Source organism: Kwoniella newhampshirensis, chromosome 2 (assembly GCF_039105145.1).
Source record: "Kwoniella newhampshirensis strain CBS 13917 chromosome 2, whole genome shotgun sequence".
NCBI lineage: Eukaryota > Fungi > Basidiomycota > Tremellomycetes > Tremellales > Cryptococcaceae > Kwoniella > Kwoniella newhampshirensis.
Window position 1 is genome coordinate 1,481,606 of NC_089956.1, and position 18,835 is coordinate 1,500,440.

General features: G+C 50.4%; 6 protein-coding genes across 6 annotated transcripts; 3 read left to right on the forward strand and 3 right to left on the reverse strand.

Moving 5' to 3' along the window:
* Positions 1–415: 415 nt before the first annotated feature.
* IAR55_001247 (uncharacterized protein) lies at positions 416–3,129 on the reverse strand (the record flags this gene model as incomplete). Its single annotated transcript, XM_066944374.1, has 4 exons — positions 416–1,647; positions 1,706–1,846; positions 1,907–2,057; positions 2,125–3,129. 4 exons carry the CDS (start codon positions 3,127–3,129, stop codon positions 416–418), a joined length of 2,529 nt encoding a protein of 842 aa, XP_066805575.1.
* Positions 3,130–4,644: 1,515 nt separating this feature from the next.
* IAR55_001248 (uncharacterized protein) lies at positions 4,645–4,995 on the reverse strand (the record flags this gene model as incomplete). The annotated part of the gene is made up of 1 exon (XM_066944375.1): positions 4,645–4,995. The coding sequence occupies one exon, from the start codon at positions 4,993–4,995 to the stop codon at positions 4,645–4,647; it is 351 nt and encodes a 116-aa protein (XP_066805576.1).
* Positions 4,996–7,652: 2,657 nt separating this feature from the next.
* Positions 7,653–9,454, forward strand: IAR55_001249 (uncharacterized protein; the record flags this gene model as incomplete). Its single annotated transcript, XM_066944376.1, has 4 exons — positions 7,653–8,114; positions 8,271–8,457; positions 8,539–8,726; positions 8,801–9,454. The coding sequence occupies 4 exons, from the start codon at positions 7,653–7,655 to the stop codon at positions 9,452–9,454; spliced, it is 1,491 nt and encodes a 496-aa protein (XP_066805577.1).
* A 355-nt stretch (positions 9,455–9,809) lies between these two features.
* Positions 9,810–11,784, forward strand: IAR55_001250 (uncharacterized protein; the record flags this gene model as incomplete). Its single annotated transcript, XM_066944377.1, has 6 exons — positions 9,810–9,935; positions 10,008–10,351; positions 10,431–10,533; positions 10,597–10,724; positions 10,794–10,821; positions 10,891–11,784. The coding sequence occupies 6 exons, from the start codon at positions 9,810–9,812 to the stop codon at positions 11,782–11,784; spliced, it is 1,623 nt and encodes a 540-aa protein (XP_066805578.1).
* A 93-nt stretch (positions 11,785–11,877) lies between these two features.
* Positions 11,878–13,663, reverse strand: IAR55_001251 (uncharacterized protein; the record flags this gene model as incomplete). Its single annotated transcript, XM_066944378.1, has 6 exons — positions 11,878–12,124; positions 12,260–12,347; positions 12,454–12,624; positions 12,763–12,898; positions 13,020–13,159; positions 13,345–13,663. 6 exons carry the CDS (start codon positions 13,661–13,663, stop codon positions 11,878–11,880), a joined length of 1,101 nt encoding a protein of 366 aa, XP_066805579.1.
* Positions 13,664–16,749: 3,086 nt separating this feature from the next.
* Positions 16,750–18,500, forward strand: IAR55_001252 (uncharacterized protein; the record flags this gene model as incomplete). Its single annotated transcript, XM_066944379.1, has 8 exons — positions 16,750–16,944; positions 17,158–17,285; positions 17,353–17,442; positions 17,550–17,614; positions 17,671–17,738; positions 17,807–17,998; positions 18,065–18,214; positions 18,345–18,500. The coding sequence occupies 8 exons, from the start codon at positions 16,750–16,752 to the stop codon at positions 18,498–18,500; spliced, it is 1,044 nt and encodes a 347-aa protein (XP_066805580.1).
* Between the last annotated feature and the right edge of the window lie 335 nt (positions 18,501–18,835).

Below are 18,835 nucleotides of genomic sequence, written 5' to 3' on the forward strand. Positions count from 1 at the left end.
CGGCAAATATGAGGATGAGGTTATCCCGGACCGAACACCGAATCCAGACGTCATCCAACTCGTAACACTTACGAGGTAACGTATATTTACACCTGTGTCTGCTATAAATTGACTCGCACAGAGTCTCACGAGAAGCGCAGATAGGCACATGTATGCATCTAAGTCACAATAGACATGATGGAATAACAATGAGTTGATCAAAGACGTCATGGACCCGCAGTCGAAGATTATACCAAGATATGTACAAAGAGTTTCCCTTGATTTGAATCAGAAAACGAAAATGGCATGAGCGTTTGGAAGAGAGACACCGGTCAACAGTGCTCTGTGACATATGCTATGTACAATGAGGGAATTGAAAGTTGAAGGTCCAGAAGAAAGAGAAAGCAAAACCGGGAACACCTCGACTGGACAGCTCTTACATTCCAGTCGCGCCATCATGCTTACCACCGACACTTCGACCTCTCTTGATATTCCTCGGAGGCGCTGCAGAAGAAGTGATTTCTGAGCTGGTAACGGCTTCGTTACCGAACACGACTCCCCAGCCGAGGACATCACCAGTCATTTCCATTGATGAGCCGGCGGTCCAAAGATCAGCGAAGCTGTGCGAGGTTTGGCGGTCCGAGAGATGTGACGTCAAACCATCTTCTGTCACTGGGAAAGCGGACCCAGAGACATACCTCAATCCCGTTCGAGTGGAAGTAGCCGACCCATGGCTTGCCGCAGAAGCCGTCGAGACGGTTCTATTTTGGATGATGTGAGACAAGCCAAGGGAGCTTCCGGCTAGCGGGGAGAGGAAAGAAGTGCTGTATGTAGGAGAGAGTGGTTGCTGAGCGGAAAGGGTCGGGCCCTGTCCCTCGTAGTCTTGTTGCTCGTGGCCTTGCTGCTCGTCCGCAGCGGCCAACAGATCCTGGAATCCTTGATCGACTTCCAGGTCAAGGAAAGGCATGTTTTGATCGTAATCGGGTAGGATGGGGTATGCGAGACCGACTTGTGAAGGGATGGACACCACCCTTGGAATCAGATCCTTTGGGTCCACTTGATCATCACCAGATAACTGCTCCACATCAGGGCACATCGATGCTCGGGGAGGCATGAATCCTTGGTCGTATCCTGACCCAAATATATCAATAAAGCGAGGAGAATCGCAGATAGACAGTTGAGGCCCACCTTCGATACCCTCGGATACATCAGTACCCATGCCCTGGGGTTGAATGTACACATCCAGGTCGTTCGAGTGGTCGGATTCCGGTGGGACCGACCAGTGCATCTCGGCTTGGGGACTCCCTTGAGGTACAGAGGTGTATTGCAGAGGGACAGGTACGAAATGAGTCGCCATGTGTGGAGAATGTGATGATTGGCTGGGATGCTGAAAGTCTGATTCTTGACTGATGTAATAGGGAAGATAGCCATCAGGAACTTGGTCGAGTGTTCCAGCGTCCCCGACAAATCGACCGGAGCGCATGTATTGGGGAGTCTGAGTATGATGCCAAGATCGATATGACCCGGAGATGATCCTGCCAGGAGCCGAATGGTTGAACACCATCGAAGGGAGCGCAGCATCGGATATAGGGAATGGACACCCCATGTCACCATACTCTCCCAGTGGATCGTAGAAAGGATGACCGGTACGCTCATTAGTGACATTCTCTGCAAACTCTGTGATGCAGTCAGCGAGATGTTCACCAAAGGTACAAGGTTGACTCACCGCTTTCGGGCATGGGTCTCACCAAGGTATGCAAGGCAGGACCGGCAATCACGCCAAAGTCGAACGGTTCGACACTCGTGTCAGTCGGGCTCCGTGTGCTTGAAGATCGTCGTCTTCGAGGAGCAGTGGATCTCTTGTATTCTGTTGTAACACTGTCAGCCGTCCGTTGTTCTTCGCTCAAGGGAGGTTTCGTCGACTTACTGCCCACAGCTTTGCTAGACCTTTTATTTGACTTCTGCAGTTGTTTTCGGGCCTTCTCCTCTCTTTTGACGATATCCAGAGCGAGTCTCTCCACCATTTTGTCATTCCTCGTTCTTGGTTTATATTGATAGCCAGGATACTTTTTCATATGCTGAGGGGAGTCAAAGAGCTTTGCCGTCAGCATGATTGATAACAAGATTGTCGGCTGCTGGACTCACCTCTGATTTGTGGATACCCATCTCCTTCTTGAAGTAGTCGTGTACCTCACGACTCTCTCCGCTCCACATTGTACCTATCACAGAGCCTAACATCCCCATAGGTCTAGCTTTGTATGCCCCAAAATCGTTTTCTCTCGCAGCCATTTCAAGGAACTCGGCGCTGGTGATCGCCTTGTTGTTCTTGGTGAGTAAGGGAGGACTGACTGACTTGTCTCCAGCGATTCGTGTGATCTCCTCTATATCTTCCCAATCTCCCTTGGACGGATCATTCTTTCGTGCCAATACCTCCACGAGAATCTTGTTAAATAGTTTTCGATAGAGAACGAAATCATTCGGAGGACGAGGGATCTTGTCGATCGAAGTTATAGCGCGGGCTGCGGCAATAACTGCCTCAGAGGGTGGTATCGACTGGTCGTGCTGTAACAAGACCGCGGAAGGATTGAGTCCGATTTCGACCGCCGCATCCACATTTGTATCGGGACTCAACCCGGGCAACGGCTGAAAGGAAAAGTCGGTCGATGACGGAGGTGTTTGGGAGAAGATCGCTCGTGGGTGATATGAGGGACTGGAATCCGCAGAGGTTGATGCGACGGTATGTAGAGGTTGATGGGAGTATTGAGGGGGGGAAGAATAACTGCCCATAGGATGATAAGAAAGGTCGATCCCTCCCAAAGATTGGTAAGCGGCAAAGTGTTGATTAGTTGTCATGTTGGAGTAAGGAATTGTTTCGAAGGAGGAGCTCGGAAGGATCTGTTTGTAGGTGTGTTGATGGCTACCACTGGAGACAACAAACTCTTCGTCGGAGGAATAAGGAGGAGTAGGAATGGGTTCGGAGCTGGATCTCAACGAAGAGCTTGACTCAGGAGTCGCACGTTGAAACATCAAGGGTTGGTCGGTATGCGTCTGGAGGTATTCAAGTAGCCATTGTAAGTCCGAATTCAAGTCAGAAGCTGTAGGAAGGATGGGCAATGGCGGGGAAGAAATGGTTTTCGACCGAGACTTCATGATCGAAGCGAGGTCAAGGTGGAACAGCAAGATGTAGGTGAGAGCAGGACAATGAAAGATACTACTAACTGGGTAAGACATATGGGTCGGGCCGAGAAGAAGAGAATGGGTGGCAAAGACTCAGAAGGAAGCCATTTCCTGCATATATACCAAGCGAAGTCAGCTTCTGGAATCAGAGGGAGGAGTGATATGAACAGATTGGGACGTCGGGTAACTCATCGTTCCGACAAGCGTTGGGGATGTGATGATACCAGAGATGTGTGTTACCGACAGATTGTGTGAAGGCAAGCAACGGAAAGAAGACCAAGAAGGTCGACCTCGAGGCAGATTATGGGCGGGAACACACTTGATGGTCGGTGCCGATGATGCGCAAGTGCTGAGTTGGCTGGTATGATGGACGAGGATGAGTAAGAAGCTTCACAAAGTAAGTTGTGGTGTAAACGCCGGTGGAAGCTGTTTGTGTAGAGGGTATAGTTGTTGATGGAGTGATATGTTGGGAGCGAGATGATGAAAATGATGTCGATGGTTCTGGACCAAGAAACTTGCTCGGTCGTCAAAGTGGTTGCCTCTACTTGCGGCGACGTCAAGTCACTTAGCGATCGAGCGAGAACAATAAGATGTTGTGATGAGCTGTTCAAAGGGAGGGCCAAAAATCGTGGTATCAGCACAGACAATCAACCCCTCTTTCTTCTTCTCCATCCTCGGCCATCCAGCCAGACCATCGATGACGCCCCATACACTGCTTCGAAACACCAAACCCCCTGGTTTTTTTGAAATGCTATTGTTTATCTCTCCGACGCCCGCGATCAGACACACAACACAGTCCACACATATCCACACAGTTTCGAATTCCTCCCTCCCTCCTTCTCGCTCGTCGCCATTTCTTAATCGTTCTTTGCTCGTCCATTAATGTGAATATGAGAGAGACTTCTTCATATTTGATCCCCTCATAACAACACGGCTTTATAAACCGAGTCAAATTGTTACAAGTGCAACGGTGACTTGATGATGGGACCACGCACAGAAATCAAAAAAACGCTGAAAATCGTTCAACATCGCCGCCACATTGCACTTTGACCCGTCACCGGAATCAAAAGGTTCCGCTCCGCACGTTGCGCAGGAACGATGTGTACCCACCCGCAACATGGTCTGACTACTATCACAAGGGACATGACATGAGAGATAATGGATACTCACCTGATTATCAGGTCCTACGATGGCTTGATCTATGCCCTTGCTATTCCTCTCTTGTCCAGTGCGCTGGGACTGTTAACGCTGTGTGATTCTCGTGGAGCGATTTGCGATACTGTGTCCAGGAATTGCAATGTGCGATATATCGGATGAGGTTGGAAGTGAGTATTGTGGAGACTGAGACCGGTGTGACAGCTGGGTTCAAGATCAAGTTGTGTATGAGAGTGTATGAGTGGATGTCGTGCACGGTCAGATGATGAGAAGGTCAAAGCAACGAAGATCGTTTTGGTGTGTGATTTTTCGAATGGTACGTGGTGACAGATACTACTTTGGACAGTTGAGGGGGGGAGGGGGGAAGAAGTCGGAGAGCAGGATATAACACTGATCAATTAAGCCCGCTCGGAATGGGTTGGGTTGCAACGGAATATGCACAGTACCAAAGATGGTGGGAGGGGGAGAAGGGGCATCGTGTTTCATGCTGTGAACATCGAGATATGCGCTCCTCAATCCTCCCTCTGTCTTTATCCTCTCCTCTCCAGCTATCCTACCCAGATCACAGGTCTGAACAGCCAGTGTCACTTCCGCTCGATCGACTGGAGCTTCCGGTGCCCTGGGTCGCTTCCTTTTTTGCTGCTTTTTCCGAGCAGGCCGAGCAGAGCTGGGAACGGGAGTCATTGCCAAGGCTCGAGCTGCTATGCTGTACTGGAAGTCGAGGTGGCGTGTCAGGAGAAATAAAATCATCCACAGTGGTTTGGTACCGAGATGAGGAGCGAGAGGCACAACTGTGGGGTCTAGAGGAAGAGGAACGGACGCCAGTACCACTGGGGTTCCAAGGCCCCCCGAAAATAGATGTCCTCGATCACAAGTTTCGGATCAACCCCCTACGTCCGGGAGCTGCTCAATTGCGGTAGAGAGATATGGAGGAGCGCTCGAATGTTGGTTGGTGGATAGCTGCAGTAGTGATACGATGGATGTAACCGTTGCAGTCTTCCAGAAATAGAACATGCTCCATTCCCTGAACCAGAAAGTTCCAAACATGTGGGGTGACACCGGGACGGTGTACCACCTCCTCGTCATATTGTCGCATCTCTCGCCAATGAACAATAGTCAGACGAGAGACAGCCTTCTTCGCCAGTGCAGCCCCGTTGAGACGTCAGACTTATGCTTCCCGGCTAAATTCTCAGAATGTGAAGATAGGGTATGAATGAAGGTGAATTCCGAAGTGCCCTCAATAGATAAGTCCGAGATTGTGCGAGTCAGCCGCGAATGCACACGCCACGGTACCACTTACCCTTATATGTAGCGAAACGGACGGGCAAGAGCTCATGCAGAAGTGAGCTGCTCTTGAGCCGTTGAAGGCACGATCAGGTGGTTCGTCTGGGGTGGACTCTCACCCCAAGAATCAATACAATAATGACCGAGAACGTTCAATGGGATGACTCAAAAGTATGTGGGGCATGTTCAGGGGTCTGATCCTCTCGTAGCTGCGGGTCCCACCGAGCAGGGTCACGCTGACGGCGGATGGCCGATATCGGATATCCCGCCTACCCCACTTTGGCTTCTGTACCCTCAAAGGCGTGGGAAGGAGCACGTCTTCGCCGTCTTGTCTCGCCTGGCTATGCTCCCAGCGGTCTAGCTATCTTGGAAAAGCGGTCACTGTCGTAGCGGACGAGGGGATCTAGCAGCAACTGCTCCGTCTTCTCATTGCTGGAATCCGTCGGAGAGATCGAGCGGGTTACAACGAAAGTACGCCGCTAAGGATGATAACGGTGGGATGGGCGGAGAATTGAGGCACTGAACCGGGGTTACAAGCTTGCTTCATTGCGTTCCTCGTCTAATGCATGCTTGCAATTCACGAGGGATCTGATAGCACAGATCCTACACTCTGACTCCGACAGTTGACCACCCCACACCCAGATTTAGAAAATGGGACGACGAAGTTCGCTCAATAGCATATGGATCGTTCTCGAGACCGCCATCTCCTTTCAAGATCAGGGATATTCTCGACCAGGTCGTCGCTAGAAATATCCACCTGGATTCTCTACATGCGTTCGAACAGGAAATACTCATAACGTTCGTAGTCTTTTCTTTCGGACCCCGATAAAACGTTGCTCCTCCTCGTTCCCTGAGACAGCAAATAGGACGCACGGAACGTCCGTCCGCCCATTGGCCGTCTGGGTTACGACTCTCATCTCCCTATCCAGAAATGAGCGTTTCATAAACAAAAGGCAAAGAGATCGGTGGGTCGGTCCGTCCGAAACACAGGGTGCTGCTGTAAAGACAAGAGCGGGTGAAGGTGGTGCGAAAGGGTCCAGACACATGTTTCACGGCCATCTAATGGGAACGAGGCGATGCCGAACTAAAAATAGACTCCCACCAAATGCCTCCGGGGTGAAGGAGGGAACATGAGATCGGAAGCATTTCTCTATGTTTGGTAGGCTGATTCCGGTGGAATGGTTTTTCCGTTCTCCATGAGAGCATTTGTATGACAGTAGTAGTCACCATGTATCTGTATTGATCTCGCCGCTGATTGCTCTGCTTCGGCAAGCTGCAAAGCAAGAATACGTATGCATGCAACTGATGGGTGGCGAACGATCTTTCTCTATCGTAGTTGTCGATATCAACGAGTGACATTGACCCGACGATGAAGGTCGGGCATGACATTAAACCACGATACAATACAATACGTGGATGAAGAAAAAAGAGAGAGCGATGATACGGACATTACCTGTACCGAGAATATGGTAACGCCATCCCGTCTCGACGCCACATGATGCAAGAGTCACACAAAGGACTGAACCGGTGGTTCAGAGGCACGGGCGATTCAGACCGGGCATCCATTCGATGTACACGGGATACTCGACGCTGTCTCAGTCACACCAGAGTATGTATGTAAGATCTGCGGAGCATGGCCCAGGCCCAGCTGGCTGTTGGTTGTCATCGCGTCATGTAACGATCTTGCAGTCTGACGCAAAGGTGGAGCGGCGTCGGTGCCAAAATGCAGTGATCTCATAACTTACCGATCCTCGCTGAATGATTTGGTGCGGTCTCCTTTATCCACGTCTCCGTTGTCAATTCCTTTGATCATGAGGAGTCACGATACCCACTCCAGCAAAAGGAGACGATACAGCCGAGGAGTGAGCGAGGACGCGACGCTATATCATTCCTCCAGTATGGTCGCAATATGCAGTAGCGACTTGCCAAGTCTACTAAATCTCATGTACTGTACAGTGCCTTGACGACAAATTCGCCTCACTAAAGGCCTAAACCATGAACATCTAATGAAATTCTGAGACCAGCCACAACTCCCTCGTTTGTCGACTTCCATCAAGATGCCAGCAGATGGCGGCAGCTCAGCCGCTTTCCCTTCTTCTGCTTCCGGGCCTAGCAGCGGAAAGTCAAGACGGGATCGAACAGGTAGTAGCAGACCTCATTCGTCATCGAGACAGGGTGGATCCTCCAGGAAACCCAGCTCAAGGAGCAAGAGACGTAGTCGCTCTTCGGGAGATGCTCAATCAAGTTCGGGAAGTTCGGGGGATAGTTCTGCCTCTGAATCTGATACCTCCAAACCTCGGTCTAGGTCAAAACCTGAATCAAGCACCAGACCAAGTCCTTCCTCTAGACACAATAGATCGTCGCGGCCCCATTCGTCCTCAAGACATGAAACGAACACACCCCGCTCATCAACTCAATCTGCTGATGCACCCAAAGTCAAGTCGGTCGCCGACAGTGGTAACGAGGGAACAACCGGGGGCAATATGGAGAAGAAAGCTGGACATTTGAGGTATTACATCGTGAGTATGATCACTGTAATTTGCTGTCTCACCTTGCCTCAAACTCTTGGTCACTCTGTTATCTTTGTTTGGTTTCTGGAAGCACGCTATATAATACCCGATAAACATCTTGATGGGTAATGCTGACCCTGTTTGTGCTTCGGACTCCGCGCAAAGCTGTTCACATCCGGAGGTTGGCTGGGCGATTTCGTCATTTTCCTCTCTGACATTCTCGGGATATGGGAACTTATCCCTCTCGCTGTGATATTCGTTATCTCATGGGTCGTCCTGAGAGTCAGTCGATTGGAGACCGCCCTGATCTTGGGCTTCGTATACGATTTGGTCATCCCTTTTCAACATCGGTGTGAGTCCAGTCACACGTCTATCCGTACCTACAAAAAATCAGCAAGTGCCAAGTCCTACTGACACTGTCCGAATCATTCAGTGGATCCGAGCAGACGAAAGATACACGAGTCGCATCTGGAAGGATACTGGCCCATCTTCTGCATTGCTACCATCGTGGAGTTTGTCGCCTTTTTCCTCGTCCATCCGGACCTCTTCACCCTGATCGTCTGTCTCAAGACCTTGGCGCTGTTGGTGATTTGGACAGGAAGAGACCAGAGTGGGAATTGGGTGAGTGCCTTGGCTGTTCTGTAGCACCTGATGCTTATATCGATCACGAATAGCTGACGACGAAAATGTCCTAGTTGACGAACAAGTCTGGTGGTCGTCTTAAGGAGCTATCGAATGGAGAAGACGGAGGTGGGGGCAGAGGAGCTGGAAGGGGAGGAAGAAGTGATGGGGCAGGAAGGAATGGGCGAGATGATAGGGACGGTAATGAACGGATCAAAGAGAGAGACAAGAACAGGGACAGGGATGGAGAGCGAAGGCGCAGCGATCGAGATAGGGACCGAAGGGACAGGGACATCGATAGAGACAGCGATCGGGGCGGAGATAAAAAGGACGATGGCAGGACAGATAAGTCAAATCGACGAGACAATGACAGAAGTAACAGAAGCAGTGATGGCAACGGGAACGATGGTGATCTCAAGAAGACAGACCCGAAGAAGCATGATGGTGCAGACAGTAACGATGACGAACGGAAGTCAGGCAACGACTCTGCCGCGCCATCTACATCTGGATCACAAGATCAATCATCGGGCAAAGAATCAGAGGGTGGTAGTCCTACAGGCTCTGTGAATGGTGCCGGGAATGGTGGAGTGGCCTCGGAGGCAACGGGCGGGGGTCAGGGTGGAACGGGAAGTAGGTACGATTCTAAAGGATTCAAGGGGAACCTTATGCCCATTCGGAAGAGGAAACCTAAACATCCAAAGGGTCCACGACGTACCAAGAAGACTTGATAGGTTCATGCATCTGTGTGTGGTAGGGTTCAGCTCATGTACTGGTGATCGAACGCTGTCCTCAATGTCCCCCCCCCCTTGGCTGTTGCTTATGCTAGGAGTCTACACAGGCAAGGTACACCCGCCACAAAAGATAAGCATAGAATAGGGTGCCACCCGGAACATTCACTACTTATCTGTTCCTGAGTGACTGGAAAGAGGGAGCCCCGCAATCCTCAAATGATCGTCACTGGAGAAGGGTGAACCGCTGATAAACTAACCCTATTATCATTTCACTTCTGAGAACTCCCTGTCAATATTTCTATCTCTCTCATGACAATGATATTGCGTCGAAACTACAGCCTATCGAAAGATCATGCCCGTTCCAGCTCCTAGAGGCAATTCTCGCATCTCCCCTCCCCTCCCCCTTCCTCTTCATTTCGCACTCCTTCCATCCCTCTTACCTACCCGTAATCTTTCTCCGCTGCTGTATGTGCTCATTGTGAGTCTTCTTCAGATACCCATACTTTGTCCAGGATTGACTCCTTGCTCCATCTTTTTACTACTACCACAGAACGATGTCCCCGTCTACCTCACGCTCGATCCATCGCATTCACCTCACCTCTCGCTTCTTCCTCTGTTCCTTGTCCTGAAACCTTTGTCCCCACTCACAATCCTCTCCTCGCTCCATCTCAAGCCCAGCGAATACACGCTCATAGTAGATGGAGCTGCACCATTCGTGGATATCTGGGTAGGACGAAGCGTGGCAAGGAGGGTCTGTGAGCAGCTGGGAGTAGGCAGATTGTTTTTCGAACTGGATGGAGGAAGTTCGGGAGCAAAGGGGAAAAGGAAAGGATTGTTGGGTGATTTGGTGGCAGATGCGCTTAGCTGGGATGAAGGAATCAGCGTGGGACACAAGTAAGTCCACAGCCTTTTGTACCAGACAATGGTATATGACAAGACTGACAAGCGTTTGGCCATGACTTGACATGGATAGCTGGATACCATCTTCTGCACACATACCAAGTTCGACCTATTCGCTATCAACCCTCCTCTCAACCCCATTCACCAACCTCTCACTGATCGAAGATGGAAGATATGTATGTCCTCTCTCCCTCCCTTTTCAAAACCAAAGTTGGTTGGCTGATCACCGACCATCGTAGATCAGTACATCTCTTGATCCAGATAGCAGAGCGAGACTGGTACGAGAATCGCAATTTGGGGATCCGTCAAAGATTCGGGCTGGAGAATGGCGCGATGCTTGGGACAGGATCATTCGATTATCCGACCTGTGAGTTTGGCTCTTTTCAATTTAACAAGACCTTGGTCCGTGCCAAACGTTCATGTGTTATCTGCACAGTGCTTGGAGACAGTTTGTCCTTCATCCGGTAGGTTGCCCACAAAGCGAAGGTCTCATCGATACTCCTTCCTGCTCACGATCTAGGTCGTTGATCCAGTCCAAACCGTCCACGACGTCTGCTGTCGAACGATCCGAGACACTCGAAGAACCTCTCACTTTCAACCTATCAACAAGCCCGGACCTCCTACACTTGCTGCTTCCTATGATCCCGACTCTCATCTATGCTCAGTCCCCAACGCCTTCCTGTCCATTTGCGCTCTCTGACTTGGACTACCTAATCAATTGCTCTCCACCCCCACCACCCGCCGTCAATCTGACCAACATAATCCGGTCACTGCTCCCCTCTTGGAAGATTGGCGGGGTCAAGGAGGATGAGAAGATGCTGCAATACAAAGCGAGGATGGGATTGAGTCTGGCAGAATTGGTAGGGGGTATCATGGTGTCGTCTTGGATCACTGGGAGGGGCAATGTCCAGAGCAAAGAAGCGGGTAGCGGAAGTTCGATGGTAACTTTGAAAGTCGAGAATCTGCAACAAGACGATGAAAGGGACGATAGCGAGATGAGAGAGCGTCAAGATGATTGGTCGAAGACAGTTGAAGAGCTAGAACGATGTCGTGGAGGATCACCGGAACCTCAAGCGATCTCGACCTTGCTCTCACGATCTTCGCAGTCCGCGAATCGGCACTCAAGTAGCAGTCGAAGGAAGTCTGTGAGATCTCGTTCGTGGACGACGGAAAAGAGTTTGTCACGCAGTCCGACCACTCGACACACGCGAAAGATGACTGGTAGTTTTGAACTTGATGATGGCAGCGTGGAAAGACGCGCAGACGGGACTTCAGCAGATGAAGGATCAAGGACCGAAGTCATCAGCGACATTATGACGGAGAACATGCAGAGCGAGACTATGAGAGGATGGTATCCTTTCGTAACGTTGGGATTGGCGATTGTAGCAGGTCTCCTGATGGGCTATATCGGACCTCTTATTGAATGATGACTCGGGTTCGGCGTAGTGATGAAACCAAACACAGTACAAGTTGTAAAATTACATGCAGTGCTTGTTGTACCTCCTCTCTTGTTCAGCGACTTACAGAACCTTCTCACGACCCTTCTCTCCTGCACCGATACCTGCACCCTTGATCTCGAAAACGGCATCGGCGTCACTTATCCCCATCTTCTTACTGAACTTCTTGTCAATCTCGTCCTCTGCTTTCTGTATATCGATACCTAGATCATCGACACGACCCATACCGTAAAACCCAACTTGTGAGGGTTGTAGTGGTTTGAGGATGTTGTTGGCAAAGAGATGTTGACGTTTTTCGAGATCGAAAGCCCTTCATGCGGAACCACAGAATTGAGTCAGCAGGCAGCTTCGGGGTGCAGATGACACTCAATTCCCTTCCCACTCCCAGTGGATCCTGAACAAGATAAACGGACGACGGAAGAGACCAAAGACAGAGAAAACTCACCACATAGCTGCTCCGATTCGGTTGGAAATGGACAGGAATAAGCCGATGATTGGCATACGTTCCAGGAGAGCCGCAGCGAATCCGAAAGCTAAGAACGGACTTGCATTAGCCATCCCATTCCCTCGTATAAAAGCTTGGAGATTCAAAGTCCCACATGAGATGATCCAAAGACTTCGAGGGGAAGCAAGACTCACCTCGATAAGCCCACTTTCGCTCTTCCACCCAACGCCAGATCTCGTCGTTGTCCAGCCCTTTCATGTCGAAATACGGTTGATGCAGGTATTCACCTGTGGTAATAGCGCGAAGGAAAGAAGTGAGGAGAGGTGCGAGGAGGGGCAGGGTCGGCGAAAGTGGGAGGAAAAGGTCTGGACAAGGTCGTCGCTGCATCAGCCTAGTCTTCAATTCGTATTTGGAACAGAGTGCAATCCAAGAAGTGGACCCGTATTTTCGACAGTGTGAACGAAAGGGTGGAGAGGTTGACATGTGAAGAAGATCTCACATACATTTTCTCAGGACGAGTTGAGTAGGCCACCACAGCAACCAGCTGATCCACTGCGTGTCGGCTCTCACTCTTCTTCCATTTCTATCCAACTCTCCCGATCGAGTACGAGGTGGTTTGGCCCACTCTTCTATATATCCCTGGATGAGCAACGTTATCATACATTAGCTTTCTTTCGCTTCCAGTGAGTCTGGAGATCCTACGGCCATGACTACCCCTGACAGAAACGGATCTTTGGTGTCCTAGTTGGTCTCCACTCACCTGTGACCAAAACTCGTGAGGTTTGCCTCTTGAGGATACTGTGAGAGCATACGCTCGTGATCTTGCGAGTTTGAGGTTCTTGTAGATGAAGAAACGAAGGATGGAACTGAGTTGTGGTAAGAGGATGAGGAGATGGGTGTCTGCGGAGATGAGATCAGCGGTTGTCCCTCTGCCTCATGATTGCCAGGCAGAAAGGACCGGTAGGCAGTGTGATGATCGTTCCAGGTACGTGCACATCGAGAAGCCCAACAGGCCGTGAGATGATTCAGAACGGACAATGGTGTTGCCATCTCACTGGACAACGAACGACTGAGTTGTCACTCACAGAGGACGGCGTTGACATCAACCCCTAATCTACCCAACCCAACTCTGACCACCCCATCTACTCCTTCCTGCGTCAAGCCCGCTCTCCCATGTTTCAGAAAACCGAATATCCCACCCCCGCTCCCGACCAAGAAATGCCTCACGAACCAGTCCAACGTGTTCCAACTGACGACAGTGTAGATCCCGGCAACGACGATCCCGCGTATCGAGGCATGTTTCACCTTGTCCAAGACGGGTTTGCGGATAGATGGGTCGGTGATGAGTCGGTAGAATCCTACGAGCGTGTAGAGGGGCGGAAGGTGGAGGAGCTCGGATGGCATGGTGAGACAAGAAGCGATTCAGAGGACCTGCTTCGATTCAAAGTCAGTGCCAGACATGCAAGTTGAATTGAAATTGAGGTTCGTTTCTTGTCGCAGGAAGATGATGGGTGACGTCACGGTTAGGGATAATGATTCCAGTAGCAGTCAAATGAGGCGCGTACTATCCCCGAACTCTGACACAGCGAAGTCAGTTAGGTAGGATCATATGTCTTCAAGGCTCAATCGAAGGCTAGACTACCGCTGTAAGGAAATGTCGATGGGAAAGGTGGATTCGCTCACAGGACTCGACGGCAGAATGTGGTGTCGATGCTTGCCTTCCACCATTTCTGCGATCTGGCATGCTCAATTTGATCCAATCGTGCGCTCGACAGCTTACACAAGAGGCATTGGTCCGAGAATGGAATCCATCTTCGGATCATGAAGTGTATGTATGTGCAGGCGGTACCGACAGACATGGTCACGAGGCGCTCAAAGATGAGAAATGTGGCAAGTCCGCGATGGTGACTGTACGCGTCCTGGTAGCCCCTCATTGCATCGTCTGTCTTTGATCCCTCTCGTTCAACCCTATTGCAGGACAGCGCCGAATGGTGAGGCAGAGGCTCGATGTTGAGATACGCATCGCTGCTATGGGTCATTGGCTCGCACGTATGGTATCAGGTCCAAGGCCGAGAACAATTCCCCGCTGTGACGGGACGATCAAGGAATGGGAAGCGGCATGATTGAGGAACGGGGCGAGGTCTCACCAGTGCATAGATTAATGTATTAAGGGACACGATTGAAGAGCAGGTGTGCTCGTATGATAGCAGTAGTAGTCGCGCAACGCGGTCTTTTTTTAGGTGATAAGAGAACAAGCATGCCTCACGCAAGAGTGCACACGATGGTAGAGGCACGATCATCCTCCCCCTCATTCCTCGCACTCTTGGTGTCGGCTATCTGAGGGGCACAACGTGGATCGTCCTTGCCTCGTCGACATGCAGTATGCTACGTATCCAGCGAGTCAAACACCCCGCAGTCTGCTTTTTGGCCAACGATGAATTGAACCCACCCACCATCCCGCTGAGACGGCCGCGGGCCGCCCGGACCATCCTGACCCATCTCATTATTACCGTGTGGCGTCTTTGGTGGCGTCGACATCTGATCTTCGAGATCGATCACAGATCCACCACCTTTACCGTTCAGGTCTGGTAATCCATTCGTTTCATTATTAATCGAGTCCCACTCCCACATGCTTTGAGGATGAGCGAAAAGGGGATCCGGCGATTGGAAACGTTTTCAACCACGCCTCGCCTCGAACATGCTTCGGCTTCTATGGTGGTAACTATACCACGTATGTACTACACATAGACAAGTCTATCAACGGAGATTAAAAAGCGGACTCTGGGAATGTAGCTGGATTCTTGATTGCCTCCGACGATGTCGGACCGGTGCATCTGTGAGGTCTGTTACGGTGGAGCTGCAGGGATTGTCTCAATTCGGGGTTTATTTTAATAATGCGTAATGGTATTCCACCAAGATCGAAGCAAAGATGAACGTGGACATGAGCAACAAACAGGTACGAGCGGGAGATGACCCCCTCCCACACCCCCCCCCCCCCCCGTCATATCGCGTATCGCAACATTTCCGAATAGTCTATCCTCAGGGTGAGATAGGGTTATTCTCTGCAAAAGTATGAAGTTTAGGTGTGGAAACAGTCTCCAAGCGAAGAGGGAGAAGAAGAGGCGGAATGAAACAAAGTGCGATCGGCTATTTACTCAGAGCACGCACTATTCATGATCTGACAAAAGAAGGTCAAAACGACGGTAGAGAAGCGAAAACACCCAAAGAGTCGAATGCAGTGATGGGTAACGTTATTCCGGAGTGTTCGGAGGTTTGAAATGAAAATGTACCGCAGTGACATGCAGTGACATTCGTGAGATACGTTGCGAGGGGGACATCATCAAGTTACCTGTTGATGCGCATACTGTTTTGACGTTATACTTTTGGGTGCTCAGCGCAGTGGTACAACGTCATCGCAACGACACCACGACACCACGACACCACCTACGACAACCCCTGTCTCCGCCTTCTTCGACAACGATCTCGATCCACCCGGTTCTCATGTGAGTTTTAGGTTGTCGTTTCTCCTGTTGTGGAAACCTTCGGGAGGGGCGATCGCTACGATCATCAAGCAGCTGGGGCAGTCTAATGCTATGATTAACACTCTTTTTCTTGTTGGGATCTCTCGTCGGATCTTTCTCCATCCCACCTTGAATGAAATCCTCGAACGGGGTTTTTATTCCCCAGTCTGCAATCTTTGAGTCTCGGGTGTTGATGCCGAGAGGGTGGAGGGTGGGATACCATTTAGCTGGGATGATGTGATCGAAAGAAAGATCTTGTCCGGCTGTTTACCCTTGTTTTATTTCTCCCTCTCTACGTCTCTCTCTGTTCTCGACAACCTGCCCTCCTCTCCCCTTCGCTCTATCACCGTATCACGACCCCCACACGAGATCCATCCTTTGTCATCATACCCTTTCCACGCTGTCCACCTCGGCCTTCGAGAGAGTACGTTCCTTGTGTTCTGGTCCTCCACTTTTGGTGGCGTTATCTCTTGACACGCAAGGAGGGGGAATGAGCAATATCATGCGATCGAAGGCCGTCGGCGAATTTCGATCACTATCCTGTCATTCTTGATCTCCGTGATAGATTGGAGGAAGAGATCTGAGACATTCCCAAAAGCAAGAGTGGAGAGAGAGCGAAACCCTCCACAACCCAAAAGAAACTGAATCTTACTTTCTAGTAGTCACTCATATCATATATTACCTCGCACACTCACAACCCCCTTTCTCATAAACCTACCTAACAACGGTCCACCTTTTGTTTCCCCTCGACCATTACTATGCACCAGATGTCCACGCATCATCGATAACATACACTCAGACCCACCTGCTCCGGCCACCTGCTGCTTCTTGGACCGCTATACCTCTCCACTCGTGAATGCCAAAATACCCGAAATACCTCGGGGCATACAACGGACACTCCGCGCGCGACTCGTCTCAGCTGGAGCAGAGACGTTGCACCACCCAAATCACATTTGACGGCGTTTCGCCATGTCGTCCTGGTCTTCCAAACGAGGGTCAAACGCCAGCACGGGCTCTTCCTCCCAATTTCCACCCAATCGAAAAGCTTCGTCCTCCACAACAACTTCTGTTTCTTCGAGAGGTATACCTACGAGATCCGGTTCAGTCGCTTCGGTAGAGGAGCTGGGATTGTCAGCCTGGATAGCATGTACAGCGGACCAAGAAGTGAGTCGAGCTGTGGAGCATGAGAATCCCAGTTTGAATCAGGAATGGCACATTGCGAATGCCGAGGAGCTCGGAGGAGCATTTCCCGCAGCGTGGACCGTTCTGGCGATGATACAACGGGTCCAAATTAACTGTCACGGCTTCTGTCGACTGGCTGAGCGGTGATATGGGATGCGAGCTGACAAGAAGTGTGCGCACCCTTGTCGTTCTCAGGCCAAATTCTGTTACGTCTCAGAATCCATGCAAGATATCCTCGGATACGAATCAGAAGATCTCCTCGGGAAATCATGCTATCTCATTTTTCATCCAGAGGAGTCACAGGTATTACGGCAAATACACTAGTATGTTGATCCTTGCTCCGCAATCGCGTCTTTGAACAGTGCTGATTGGCCGAATGCTTCCCTCCAGCCAAGCGTTGACGGAGGAGAGGACGGCTTGCGTTGCGTACTTTCGGGTGTTGCATCGCGAGGGATATTATGTTGAATGCTGTTGTTCTTAGTGAGTGGCCATATACCATCCGTATCCTGACGCTGTCATTGGGACATCTCCCTGGCTTTTTCATCGCTATGCGCACTGAAAGTATGACTAAACCACTCGACTCGCAGCTATACGGTTTACAACATGTCTTTAGCGCTATACACTCGAGCTGTCGACGGAGCGAGAACGTTGCGTATGTTCATCATCGCCAATCAGACACTTTGGAAGCTGATACAAACGGTGTCACAGAACAAGCTCTTACCGCGCGAGAAGTCATGGAAGTGTCCCCTTCCTCACAGGGACGTTTCGCGATAAAAGTTGGCATTGTCCTCGGTTTTTCTTTCATCCGTTCTAACGTAGCTGATATCAGGATGAAACTTCTCAGCGTTGGCCCCCATCAGCATCCCTCACGTCGTCCCCCGAATCAACGTCACTCTCTCTTTCTGTCCCTTCCCTCGACCAAAGATGGCCAACACCGCCCAAACCTACCCCACGGACATTTTACATTATGGACAGATTTACAGATACGAGTCGAGTGACATATGTCAGCAACGATGCGATCTTGAATGGTTCACGGGTAAGTGGTGTTATTGTTATTGGAAATTGTCAGACCGCCCACTGATGAGTAAACGGTGGTTATCAGCTGAAGAACCAATCCTTCTACTGTATCATACGACCATCAGATAGACCGCATGTCAGACGGTATATCGAGGCGTCGAAAAAATCCACTCCGGTGATGTACAACGAACATCAGTCCGGCGGTCACGGATATACCCAATTCCACGTACTGAAGGTGAGTGAGCGAGCATAACTCCTGCCGCCGTCGGGGTCCGAATGAGATGTCGTGACTCGTTCGACATCTCTGTCGTTCTCGAAAGGAGGGAACGTCACACTGACAATCCAATCCTTATGTACGCAAAAAGATACCCGATCTCCCACCATCGGACGAAGCTTGGCCGTTAGGTACGGACGAATCTGAACGTTTGATGCCCGGACAAGAATTCATACTGGTCGAAGGGATTTTCACAGCAGGCAGTGATGGATTGACATGTATCATAGCGAAAGTGAAGAAGGATTAAGGGGGCAAGTCGTTAGAGTAAATAGAAAAAGGTCGTAATACACCGAAGTGGATTCTGTCGTAGCTTTGGAAGAGATAAATAATCACGGCACGTATTGGAGGGTAGACGCTATGTAGTGTTGAGACGATGAGAACTTGTCAAAGGACACGAGTGCTATCAAAAATAAACATCTTGTGAATCCAATCAGATCAGATCAGAAGAGACGAAGAGACGAAAATTGGTGTGAGACGCCTTTACAGCCATCGATCAGGCGCAGCGTGTTGGTCACTGGCAGCTGGCCAGGCTAGTGCAGGTAGTCTCGCAAGACCACAATGGAGCACTACCACAGTATTGTG